Source organism: Enhydra lutris, unplaced genomic scaffold, assembly GCF_002288905.1.
Source record: "Enhydra lutris kenyoni isolate GAN:26980312 unplaced genomic scaffold, ASM228890v2 scaffoldscaffold46, whole genome shotgun sequence".
In the NCBI taxonomy this organism is placed as follows: domain Eukaryota; kingdom Metazoa; phylum Chordata; class Mammalia; order Carnivora; family Mustelidae; genus Enhydra; species Enhydra lutris.
In genome coordinates this window covers 13,108,255-13,120,334 of record NW_019154130.1, presented here as the reverse complement: position 1 = coordinate 13,120,334, position 12,080 = coordinate 13,108,255, and the positions used below count along the sequence as shown (strand labels likewise).

Below are 12,080 nucleotides of genomic sequence, written 5' to 3'. Positions count from 1 at the left end.
TGTAAAGTGTTTAACATATGCCTAGCACAGAACAAAGGCTCAGTAACAGCTAATTTCATTTGTCTATAGGATTATTCCTATTTTTGTCATTTATATTCTAAAATCAACCAAAATTATAAACTGATGCCATAGCAGCAACTCCTCTGTTGTAAAAATTTAAGAGGATTTACTACCTAAGTTGAATTTTACAGCTCATCAGTGTCCACCCATTGTTTTAACAAGTTTTTGCTTACCATAATCTTTCTAACGTGGATTCTGCCCTTTCCAACCTTCTTAAATAGAGCAGACAAGTATCTTTTTATGATGATTCAAGATCACCATCACATCACTTTTTGTACTGTATAGATGTAGTAATCACTGAAGTTTCAAACAGCATTTCACACTGGGTGAAAGAGGTACTTATCCCAGGAAATACTTTTAGAACTTCCTCTCTTGAGAGAGGCCCTGGTATATGCTTAATTTCTAATTTTATTTTTTATAAAAATGAATTAAAGTATGTATGAAAATACGGTCTCTGTATCAGCCTTGGATTGCCTTCAATGATTTACTGAATTAAAAAACAAAGTGTCCATCTCCTGAATTGTCTTACCCTCCACAATGGCTATTCCTGCAAATTGACAGATGATACTATTGAATTATGCTTACAAACAGACTGTGTGGTCAGACAGACTGAAGTTCTAATTCTAGCTCTGCCATTTCTTAGTTGTGTGACTTCCATCAAATTATTTGAACCCTCTGTGAAATTTACATAATAGGAACCCCTACCCTAGGGGTGTCTGGGTGGCTCAGTCAACTAAGCCTCTGCCTTTGGCTCAGGTCATGATCCCAGGATCCTGGGATCCATCCAGCTCCCTGCTCAGCTGGGGGCCTGCTTCTCCCTCTCCCTCTGTCCATGCCCCCACCCCTGGCTTGTGCTTGTGCTCTCTCTCTCTTTCTCTCACTCTCGCTATCTCTGTCTTTATCACAGGTAACTAAGTAAAATCTTTAAAAAAAAAGAGAGAGAGAGAAGAAGAACCTCTACCCTACCTTACTGGATTGTCTGGATTATATGAAAATATAGATTTAAAGTTCTTATTATTATAATCCCCACATAGTATACTCAATAAATGTACTCAATAAACAAACATTAACAACATAGTCCTGATATGTATCATATTTCATCCAAAATTTTAATTTACATTTTAACATCTCTTTCAACGGGGAGGTTGAATAATGCAACATTTTATTTTTGTATATTATATTTTATATATAATATATATTATATTTTGCATTTTATAATTGTAATTATAATTGGCAGCATTTTCTCCAAGTTACACATAAAATTGTGGTGCATCTTAATAGTAGTACATTTTATAGTCACTGGCATCTTAGATTCACAGAAAGATGGAAGTACATGCTCAGTTAATATTCATTAAGTAAAATTGTTACCAAAGACATTTAACTTATCAAGAATTATTCAAAATGCATTGTATTGCTAATGCAACAGACCATACAAGTATCTTTTTGACAGCTTTTCTCTTTATCTCTATCTCTGTAGCATTAATCTTGTAAATGAACGTATTAAAGAAGGGCAGTTTTTCACAGGAAAAAAGAGTAACTGGCTGCATATAAAACCCTAAGCAATGATTTCTCTGTTTTCTATATATTTGATATACTTTAAATTCCACTTTTAATGTTGAAATTACCTTGAAAGTTGTGGATAGTGTTGTCCCCTTTCCTTACGACATTTCTTCTACAATACTGTGTACTTTTTTAAAGACTCCCTAACCTGTAATTTAAATTGTTAAGGTAACATCGCAAAGGAAGAAGATGATAATGTTACTGGCGCTGTCGTTCTTTCCTGGATCAAGCTCTATAGTTCCTAAGTGGTAAAGCCTGTTCCACAAATTATCTTTTGCTAAATTAATTTTCCACTGAAAGAACTAGTTAAATGCATCAACCCTCTGAAATCTTTGGACGCTGAAATTGTCCAGTCAGCAAATATTTTACTTTTCAAGATTATTTCAAGAGAAGTTAATATGGTGTTCATTTGTTTAACCTATAGACACTTGGTTCACCTGCAAAGGTCATGATAGAAGCTGGCAAATGGTCCATTGGCATTGTCAGGGAATTTATTGTGCTCAGAAATAAACTCTCCAGTGGGGGAAAAATATCACAAACACATAAAAACATAAATGTTGTCATGTAGGTTTTTTTGCCTGGGGTTTTCATCTCCCACATTAGCCACTCATGGTTGATAATAAATGAATGTGTGATGGTTGTTGGGGACAGGCAGGCATATTTACTATTCTTAAAGCTGCTGATGGTTTTTTTTTTTTTTTAAGTTTATTTATCGATTTAAGTTTATTTATTTTTTTAGTAATCTCCACACCCAACGTGGGGCTTGAACTCACCACCCCAAGATCAAGAGTCACGTGCTCTACTGACCAAGCCAGCCAGTCACCGCCCCCTCCTCTCTTTTTTTAGAAATAGCAGTACAATCTATCATAAAATGCAAAGGATTGTTGAAAAGGCACTGAGACCTAGTGAAAAGAACCCATTTCTTGGATTCTTACAAGATGGGTTGAAATCCCAATTTAGCCACTTACCATGTGACTTAGTTTCATTATTTAGGCTAACTGAATCTCAGTTTCTTTAGCTGGGAAATAATGCTTAGAATAATAGGACTCTCCTTGCTGAGCTAGTCTCAGAATCCTGAATGACAGGTAGCACATGGTGAGTGCCTGACCTGCAGTAGGAATTCAGTACTAATTACTGTTATCGATAATTATTATGGTTTTCAACCTCATTCGTTCATAAGAAATCGTTTGCCACAAAAACTTGGTCATTGTCTTTAAATAGAAATCATTATTTTTTTCCTTTTAGTTAATTCAGTTTTTTTTTTTAAGATTTTATTTATTTATTTGTCAGAGAGAGAGAGAGAGAGAGAGAGATCACAAGTAGGCAGAGAGGCAGGCAGAGACAGAGGGAGAAGCAGGTTCCCTGCCGAGCAAGGAGCCCGATATGGGACTCGATCCCAGGACGCTGGGATCATGACCCGAGCCGAAGGCAGCTGCTTAACCAACCGAGCCACCCAGGCGTCCCAGTTAATTCAGTTTTTTATGCTTCCACCCTTTTCATTTCTTTTGAGAAAATCTGAATTACGTATTGCAAGGTGGCCTCAAAAGAACTCCTAGTTCCTATTTTGCTGCTCCTGTGGAAGACTGTATGCAGACCGCTGTATTCTACAGTAAGGGTTGACAAACTTTCTGTGAAGGACCAGATAATAAGTGTTTTGGCCTTTGCAGGCCATATATTCTCTGTCATAACTACTCAGTTCTGCTGTTATAGCATGAAAACCGCCATAGATAGTGTTAATAAATAAACGTGGCTGTAATTCAATAAAACCTTACAAAAATGGACTTCTAGGTGAATTTGGCCCGCAGACCATAGTTTCCCAGTCCTTGCTCTATGGTATGCTGGCTTAGCAAGGAGTGCCACCACCATAGCTCAGAGGATTTATGTGGCTGAGGCCATCTGAAACTAATATTTAGCAAATGCTCCTCAGACCATAGAGCCGTGTGCTGTTTAGAACACCTTCAGTCACCTGCTTCTCTACTGCAGCTGTTCTACCATCGTGTGGCTGGTTGTCATCGTCTTCACAGCAGCATTGGCTCCTTAGAGCCTCACCATTCCTGCTTCAAATCCGAGCTACTGCCCTTCTTGTCACTACTGAATGGGGTCTTGTTGTTGCTTTTTTGTTCCTTCATCCTTTTTCCAAATTTCTATTCTCTTTTTTTCTTTAGTCCCCCTTCCTGGCTGTTTCTCTAGTAGAATTCAGTGTTCTTCTGAGCAGCTTGAATTTTATACCTTTTGCCTATAAGTGAGAGGGTTCTTATCCTTCTGGCAGGAAATGAAGCCATCACATAGAATCTGATGAGAGCCCCAAGACTTAGTCACTCCTCAGTCATTTTTGTGACTTCTTGCTGCACTAGATGGTTTGTTGACAGAGTTTCTTCTTTGCCTTAGTCTGCCTTGCCTTTATTTATTTTATTGTTATTTTGGGACCACCAAACATATATACCAGGCGCTATGCTCAGCAGTGGGAATGCAAAGATGAACAAAATAGGCATTGTCCTTGCCCTCATGAAGTTTAGCAAAGAGGACACCCATTAAAGAATTACACAAATAATTAACTAAGGGAATCACCATGTGTATAGGTAGTAGAAAGGAAAAACATAATTTTCAGTGACAAAATCTAATAGGACCTAGTCTGAGAAGTCGGAGAAGCCTTCCCTAAGGAAGTGCTTGTAAGCATATAATAAACATTAAATAAGTATTTATGAAATGAATGTAAAAATGCAATTTATTTAAGATGAAACCTGAAAGGTTGGCAAAAATTAACCAGATGAAGTTTAGGGAATGAACGTGGAAGGGGAGTCCAGACAGTGGAAGCAGTTATGTGTGAAAGGCTCTGAAGTTGCTTCTCTCAGTGAAGCAAAAGATGACTTGAGAAGAGTGGGGAAGCATTGCTTCTCAGAATGAATAACAGAGGTCTCCAGAGTCATGTTAATAAAGGCAGATAGGCTATGTGTTTAAGGATCTGGACTCTGTTCTAAGAATGATGGGAAACCATCGATGGTGACATGGTGACATGGTGAGTTCCTACTTCCATGTGGCTTCAAATACTTGGAGTTGTCAGAAGGCCAAGCTCTAGAAACTCTCCAGTGTGTACCTCCTGAAAAAGATAAATAAATAAATAAACCTGAACCTAAACCTGAACTCCTCTGCATTTGAAACAGATATAAATCCATTTGTCCACACTACAACTCTAAAATTTCCACTTGTGAACAGTCCATAGTCCATGCCCCTGTAATACTGGTAGCTATGTCATGAGTATATAGTATTCTTTTGAGAGGCTAATAAAAAATATTTATAGAATGGTATACTGTGCATTTTAAAAGTATCAGAGAACATTTAGACAAGACTGTAAGAGGCCCCTCCAGAGCATCATGCCTGAATAACCATAGTCGTCTTCTGCCGGGGTACTGCCAGTGACTTAAAGTTCACTACTCTTAAAATTGTTCATTCCAAGTTTTGGACAGTTTTTGTTTTGTTTTCTCACCTGGCTTTTCATAGGTTCATCCTTCTGAGAGTCAAAATGTCTTTTGTGTTACTTCATGGAGTAAGCCAAATTCACCATTGTAAAAGTGCTTGAAAACCAAGATGTTTGATAAAGCCTGAGAATTAGATTATGAATTACAAGGTGGGACTATGTAAAGAATCCATTAGGATAAGCATGGTAGGATGAGATAGTGATTTTTCTTCTAGAGCATAATAATTAGTAAATAATCTAAAACTAACTGCACTCAGAACTAGAGCCTTGATTTTTTTTCCTTTGGTCAACAAATCAAGCACTAAATATGTGAATAACACCTTATTATATATTGCTTGAGGAATAAAAGCATAAGAAGAGTACTAGGGTTGTAAGATCTTACTCACAGAGCTAATGATTTCTTTTGAGAGAAAAGATTTTATGTTTATGTAAGTGCAATAGGAGAGTACATGCCAAATAAGCAGTATACTAAAATAGAGCTACAGAAATTCCAAAAAACAGATCAGGATGGGCTGAGATAGAATAAATCTATTAAGAAATACCTAATTTCACTGAGTTTCTCTTTAGGCTGGACCAAGCTTGATTGTGATTTACCACCCCCCCTCCTCCCCTTTTCCCTCTGCCACCACCTGTACCATTTATTTGGCCTGGACGAGACTTCAGACAGTGTTTATTGAATTGAATTATTTTATCTTCCTTGCTATGTTAGTCATGTTGAAGATGTTCCATTCTATAATAATTTTTCTCATTCTATTTTTCTGTGCCTTATGAATTTTTTCAATGAATACATATGTTTACATTAAAACACATACACACAAAGATGTTCATACCTATTATAGGAACACAAGCAAAGACCAGCATTTGAAGATAGGTGAGAGAAAAATAAATTTTTGTTTTGAATCTTCTGAAATGGGTCTGTTAGGAGCTTTGCCAGTATACATTAGGATGATGAGCAGCTTCTTCTGAAAGGCTATCCTGGGCTGACCTCAGAGTTTAAAATAAGTGGAGTATGTGGCATGATGACAGTAATGAGCCATTGATTTAGCGGTGGAGCTTTGCTCACAGAGCCTTATTTCTCTGTCTGCCTGATTTCTTTAAAGAACTGCTTTATTGTGTTTCTTGTCCTTCAGCGGAACGGAAGCCCCCCCTTTTCAACATGAACGCAATGAGTGCCTTATACCACATTGCCCAGAACGACTCCCCAACGCTACAGTCTAATGAATGGTAAGACTCTGCTCTCATTTTAAATCTCTAAGGGAATCACCACATGTAATTCGGCACTTTCACTGAATCACATTTTAAATATCTGACCTAGAAACCATACATTCCTTCACCATATGTTATAGTAACTGACAGTGGTGCTTTATAGATGTGAATTGGCTATGCACACACACACATTTTTACTTATTTCTACCCTCACTGTCACTTGTACTATGTTCTTAATGTGTGTGTAGGAACTGAAATTCTACAAGGAACATACCTTGCTGTCTTCCTAATAAGTCTCATCTCTTAAATCCTGACAGTCTTGTATTGATCATCTCAGCTCTTACCACTTCTTGGCAGAGATGAAGTACCTTCTCTGATGTCATTATTTTTCCAGTTGTCATATCTTTTATTATATTATATTTAAGTATGTTGACACAGAATATACACTGTCTATTCAGAATTGTATCATTCCTTACAGAAAATTATAACATTTTGATAGCTGTTTGGGCCACAAGAGTTACAGAATAAGGGAAGTTTTAAACAAGAGTGGACAACTTCCTTCCGCCTCCCAAGAGAAGGAAGTTTTTTTATCCAGAAACCATATGCCTAAGTCCCTTCCCTTATGCTTCAAATTTTACTACCTGGTTGTAGGAGGTGGGTGATGGAGAAGTTACCAACCAGCCGTGAAGAATATAGGCTTGAGACTTACCAGAGTTGTCATCTTTGGAAAGAAAAATATGTGTAAAACTATTATATATATAAATATAATACTTTTCATTTTTTGAACATAAATTATGATTTGACCTTGCTTATATGTTAAGGTATGTTTATGTGTTGACTAACTTGAAACTCTCCACATTCGTTATCCAGATAATTAATTTTTAGATACCATAAACTTGAAAATGGTCCATTTTAATATTTTGTATATTTTATTATATATATTTTGTATATTTTATTAAAGATCTCTTAAAATGTAAATCTTTCCCTTGAATGAGAGTGTTTTAAGTACTCAGTGTATTCCACAGACCCTGATTTTACTTTCTTTCCATGTATTTGCACATACAGGACAGACTCCTTTCGGAGATTTGTTGATTACTGCTTGCAGAAAATACCTCAGGAAAGGCCAACGTCAGCGGAGCTATTAAGGGTAATTTTTCAAATTTATATTTGAGAAGGGGGATTTAAAGGCATGTTGTAGTGGAGTAGAGGAAATCATTCCTGTGGCAGCTCATCACGACAAACTGGATTAGAACGTGCTGCCTTGTCATTTACCCAGAGATAATAGCTAGGCATAGAAATAGCAAGATTATCACAGTAGATGGTACTATATATTCCACGTGGACAGTTTTTTTCCTCCATGTTTTCCATCTTCTCTTTTTTCCCCCTCCCTCTTTCTGCCTATGACAACAACTATTTCTCTTTGCTCTGGTCATCATTGTGATGTTCCGATGACTAATATCTGCACGAAATTCAATACAGTGCTTCCAGGACAGTCTGCCAGTGGTTCACATGCCAACTCGGGAATTTTCAGTTAGGTTGTTGCCAAACCATCAAGCAGTGAAGATGTACAATAAGTATACAAAGCGTACACTTACATCACATTACATCATACATGTTGGTACAGGAGTATCACATTAACTCCATTCATTTGACTTAAACATCGCATTTGGTGGCATCTCTTCATGTAACATTTTACTATAAACTTCATATGTAGGTTCCATTAATATCAGTCAAGTGTGTGGAGACTTTTACAATATAAATGTCTTTTATTTGGCATAAACTACTCCAGATTTATTTAACCTCTTTCTGTATACATGTATATATTTTTTAACTCTTTTTGTTGGTTGGTTTTAAGAAAAGCTCAGAAAGATTATATTGACTAAATTTGAAAGCTTAAGACTGTCAGCTACCTTTATAATTGAAGAGCACCTTGTCTAGGTCACAAATTCTTGGTTTACATTTTCTTTTTTCTGAGGACTTTATAAACATTATTCTGTTCTCTGGCTTTAAGTATTCCTGAAGAGGTAAGTCTGAAGCCAGAGAGTTTTTCCACAGAAAATTAAGTTTTTTCTTCTTGTAAATAGCAGCTCACAGGAATATGGTGGCTGAAGCAACAAGGCAAAGGACTCTGTATAGTTCCCTTTGGTGTAGGGCCATCATGTGTTCTAGACATGAACTCTACTCTGTATGCCTCCGTGACAGCTCCAGATTTCTGTAAGGAAAAATGACAACCAGAACAAAGCACCAGATAACCCAAGATAAAGTAATATTTTATTACTTTGAAGTAGGTGAAAAAGTTTTTTAATTGGGGGATGGGGTAGAAAGCACTACCATAAAGGGGAAGAGATAATTTGGGGCTATATTAAAATTAAGGGGGAAAAGCACCTCAAAGAAGATAATACAAGATCCAAAGATGAGTTTTAGGACCGAGACACCAAAAGGGTATAAAAAAACAAGCCGGCAGAGATAAGAAAAGAAATGGAAGAGAAAAATTAAAACATAAAATCATAAACAACAAACTGAATATAATGAACCAACCCACGTAGGGTGTGTCCAGTGACAGAAAGTTGTAAGGAAATAAAGCAAAGTTAAATGCAAGAGGAAAAATTGTAAAGGTGATCATAATTAAGATGACACATGTGGAAGACAGGAAATCTAATATACAGCAGCCTGTTACTTCCAAAGAAGAAAGTGAAACACATATAGCATAAGATATTTAAGGATATACCTGAAGAAAACTTCATTGGAAATAAATGTTTGGACCTTTATTTGACTTGATTTAGTCTTAATTTGATTTGGGGGGCCAAATGACATGAGCCCACCATTTATTTACTCAACAATTATTTACTGATAATTACTGTGTGCCAAGCACTGTTCCAAGCACTAAACACACAAGTAAATATATATCAGTTCATAGTAAATTCTTTTTTTTTTTTTTAAGATTTTATTTATTTATTTGACAGAGAGCGAGAGATCACAAGCAGGGGAAGCGACAGAAGGAGAGGGAGAAGCAGGCTCCCTGCTGAGCAGAGAGCCTGATTCGGGGGCTCGATCCCAGGACCCTGGGATCATGCCCTGAGCCGAAGGCAGATGCTTCACCTACTGAGCCAGCCAGGCGCCTCCGTAATAAATAATTTTCTCTGCAGAAAAATAAAGCAGTGACAGGGATGAACAGTGATAGGACCTATCATTCCTTTTTTTTTTCTTTTTCTTTTTAACTAAACTCTACCCACAGTGTGGGGCTCAAACTCACAATCCTGAGATCAAGAGTTGCACATTCTCCCAGCAAAGCCATCCAGGTGCCCCAGGAGCTGGTGTTTTAGATGAGGAGTTAGGGAAGGCCTTTCTAGGAAGATGATTTTTTTAAGCAGAGCCCTGAAGACAGACACCATGGAACTGATCTTCTGTAACCTGATGAAGTTGCTGAACTCCAGGGAAAAAGAAAGATTCATACAAATAGGCTGGGGAAAAAAAAGTATTTTGGGGTGGATCTTTGACCTAGCTAAGGTGCTCTTTAGCTATAAAGGCAGCTGACATTTTCAAGCCTCACAGATTTAGTCGATTTTTTTTTTTCTAACAGCTTTTTAAAAAAATTGCTCAATAGCAGAATCCAGTCAATCTAGTGATAAAACAAGAAAGAAAAAGAGAGAGGGGGGGAAGGAAGAAAGAATGAATTAGGAACCGAAGAAACTGTTAAAAGGACTGGCGTCAAACACCAAATTTAAATTGATACCCCAAATTTTTATATATTTCTTTTGCTTGGTTAAAGAGACTACATTCTTCATGTTGAATAGGTAGTACAAATTTCAAAAGAACAGTATGTAAAGTAAATCTCCTTCCTATTCTAGGACCCTCTCTAGAGTTAGCAACCACTGTTACCAATTTTGTGCATGTTTTTCTAGAGATGTTCTGTGTATATGGAAGTAAATATTGTGATTTATTTGTGCACCAATAGAAGCAAACTGTAAACACTATTCTTTTTTTTTTTTTAAAGATTTTATTTATTTGACAGAGAGAGATCACAAGTAGAGAGAGAGAGAGAGAGTGGAGGAAGCAGGCTCCCTGCCCAGCAGAGAGCCCGATGTGGGACTCGATCTCAGGACCCTGAGATCATGACCTGAGCTGAAGGCAGAGGCTTAACCCACTGAGCCACCCAGGCAGCCCTAACCACTATTCTACCTTGATTATTTGTTTGCTTGTTTTCCTTAATAGTATGTTAGGCATATTGTTTTATGTTTCTACATGTAGAGCTACCTCATTCTTATAAATGGATCCATAACATTTTCAGAATGACCGTACTTGTTTTAACCAACTTCTTTATGGTGTTTGCAGTCTTTTTCTGTTAGAAATGACTGCAGTGAGTTTCTGTATATGTGTCATTTTATACCTGTATATGGATATCTAAAGATTAAAATCCTGCAAGTGAAATTGCTAATCACAGGGAATATAGATTTTAAATATAAACACATACTGACAAAATCAACCTCCAAAAACATTGCACCAATTTATAGTCCCACTAACAAAGTATGAGGACCAATACTTTTTGAACTTGGCTCTCAGATCGGTGGAGAACTTACAGTTTTAATCCGTATTTCTTGTTATAAGTTAAGTTGAGTGTCTTTCATAGGTTGAAAAGCTTATTGGTTTCCTTTTTTTAAACTCTTTGTGATCTTCGCCCATTTGTCTGGTTGTTAGGGGTTTTTTTCCTTATTACTTTGTAGTAGATCTTGCAAATATTTTTTCCCTATTTCTCTTTTTATGTTCTTTATGCTGGGCTCCTTTTGAGAGGTCATGCAAAAATTTGTTACAAAGAAGTCAACTTTTTTCCTCCCAGTTGGCTATCTTGTTCCCAAATATTTTTAGGTAATTCATCTTTTTTTCACATTTTCTTCCTGACATTTTAAAATGTCACCTTCACTTCGAATCCATTTAAATATAGAGCCAAGGTAAAATCATTTATATGGTTAAAGAGCAGAATGTAAGTGCTATAAACATTGACAATGTAAAAATACTAATGTAACTAGAACAATCTAGGAGTAGGAAAGAAAGATAAGTATACTAATTTTCCTATTTTTCAGAGTAGATAGTCAATAATAATCCTTAAGTTGAAAGGCATAGCTTTAAAAAAAAAAGTGACTCCAATCTCTGTCATCTTTTTTCTTTTTCTCTTTGGTTAACTTTAGAGGATATTTTAAGATCTGGTAACTCTTGGCAAAGAAATTATAACTAAAGTTAAGGTTTACCTCTTTGTCATCTAATTCTGCTACATTTAAGTATACCTTAATTTAATAGACTTTCTTAAAATTAGCATATGTAATATTTCCATTAAAATTATTTCTAGATATCCATTATCCTGAGAGAGAATGTCTGAAATGATGTTCTTTTATTTAATAATATTTATTTCTGGATGGTGGAACTTGGGATGATTTACTTTTATGTATTTTCTTTATCATTTAAATGTTTCAAGGAAATATACCTCAAGAACAATAAAACCATTATTTTCAAAGGATATGGGAACATATTAGTTGTAGGGGTTTCGAGAAAAATGGGCTTTGGAGAACAGGGAAGAGATGGGATTGCAGGCAGAAAGAACATAAGCAAAGGCATGTAGGTGTGAAACACATGGCATGAGTTAAGAACTATCTAGAATGTACTATATGCATTGGATGGGAAAGCGGACTAGGAGTGACTAGATTTGAACCTAGAAATACAACCATGAGCCTGGCTATAAAAGGCCAGACTTCATCATGCAGGCTTGTGTTTACGATATTGAGTTTAT

The 12,080-nt window shown here is 36.4% G+C and overlaps 1 protein-coding gene across 1 annotated transcript in view; it reads left to right on the top strand.

Annotated features, from left to right (window-relative positions):
* The window catches only part of LOC111156378 (TAO kinase 3), a 188,239-nt gene that overhangs the window by 127,275 nt on the left and 48,884 nt on the right, over window positions 1-12,080 (top strand). Inside the window, exons 10-11 of the mRNA XM_022517211.1 lie at window positions 6,226-6,319; window positions 7,367-7,448. Coding sequence (XP_022372919.1) covers window positions 6,226-6,319; window positions 7,367-7,448 — 176 coding nt within the window. The remainder of the gene's footprint in view (window positions 1-6,225; window positions 6,320-7,366; window positions 7,449-12,080) is intronic.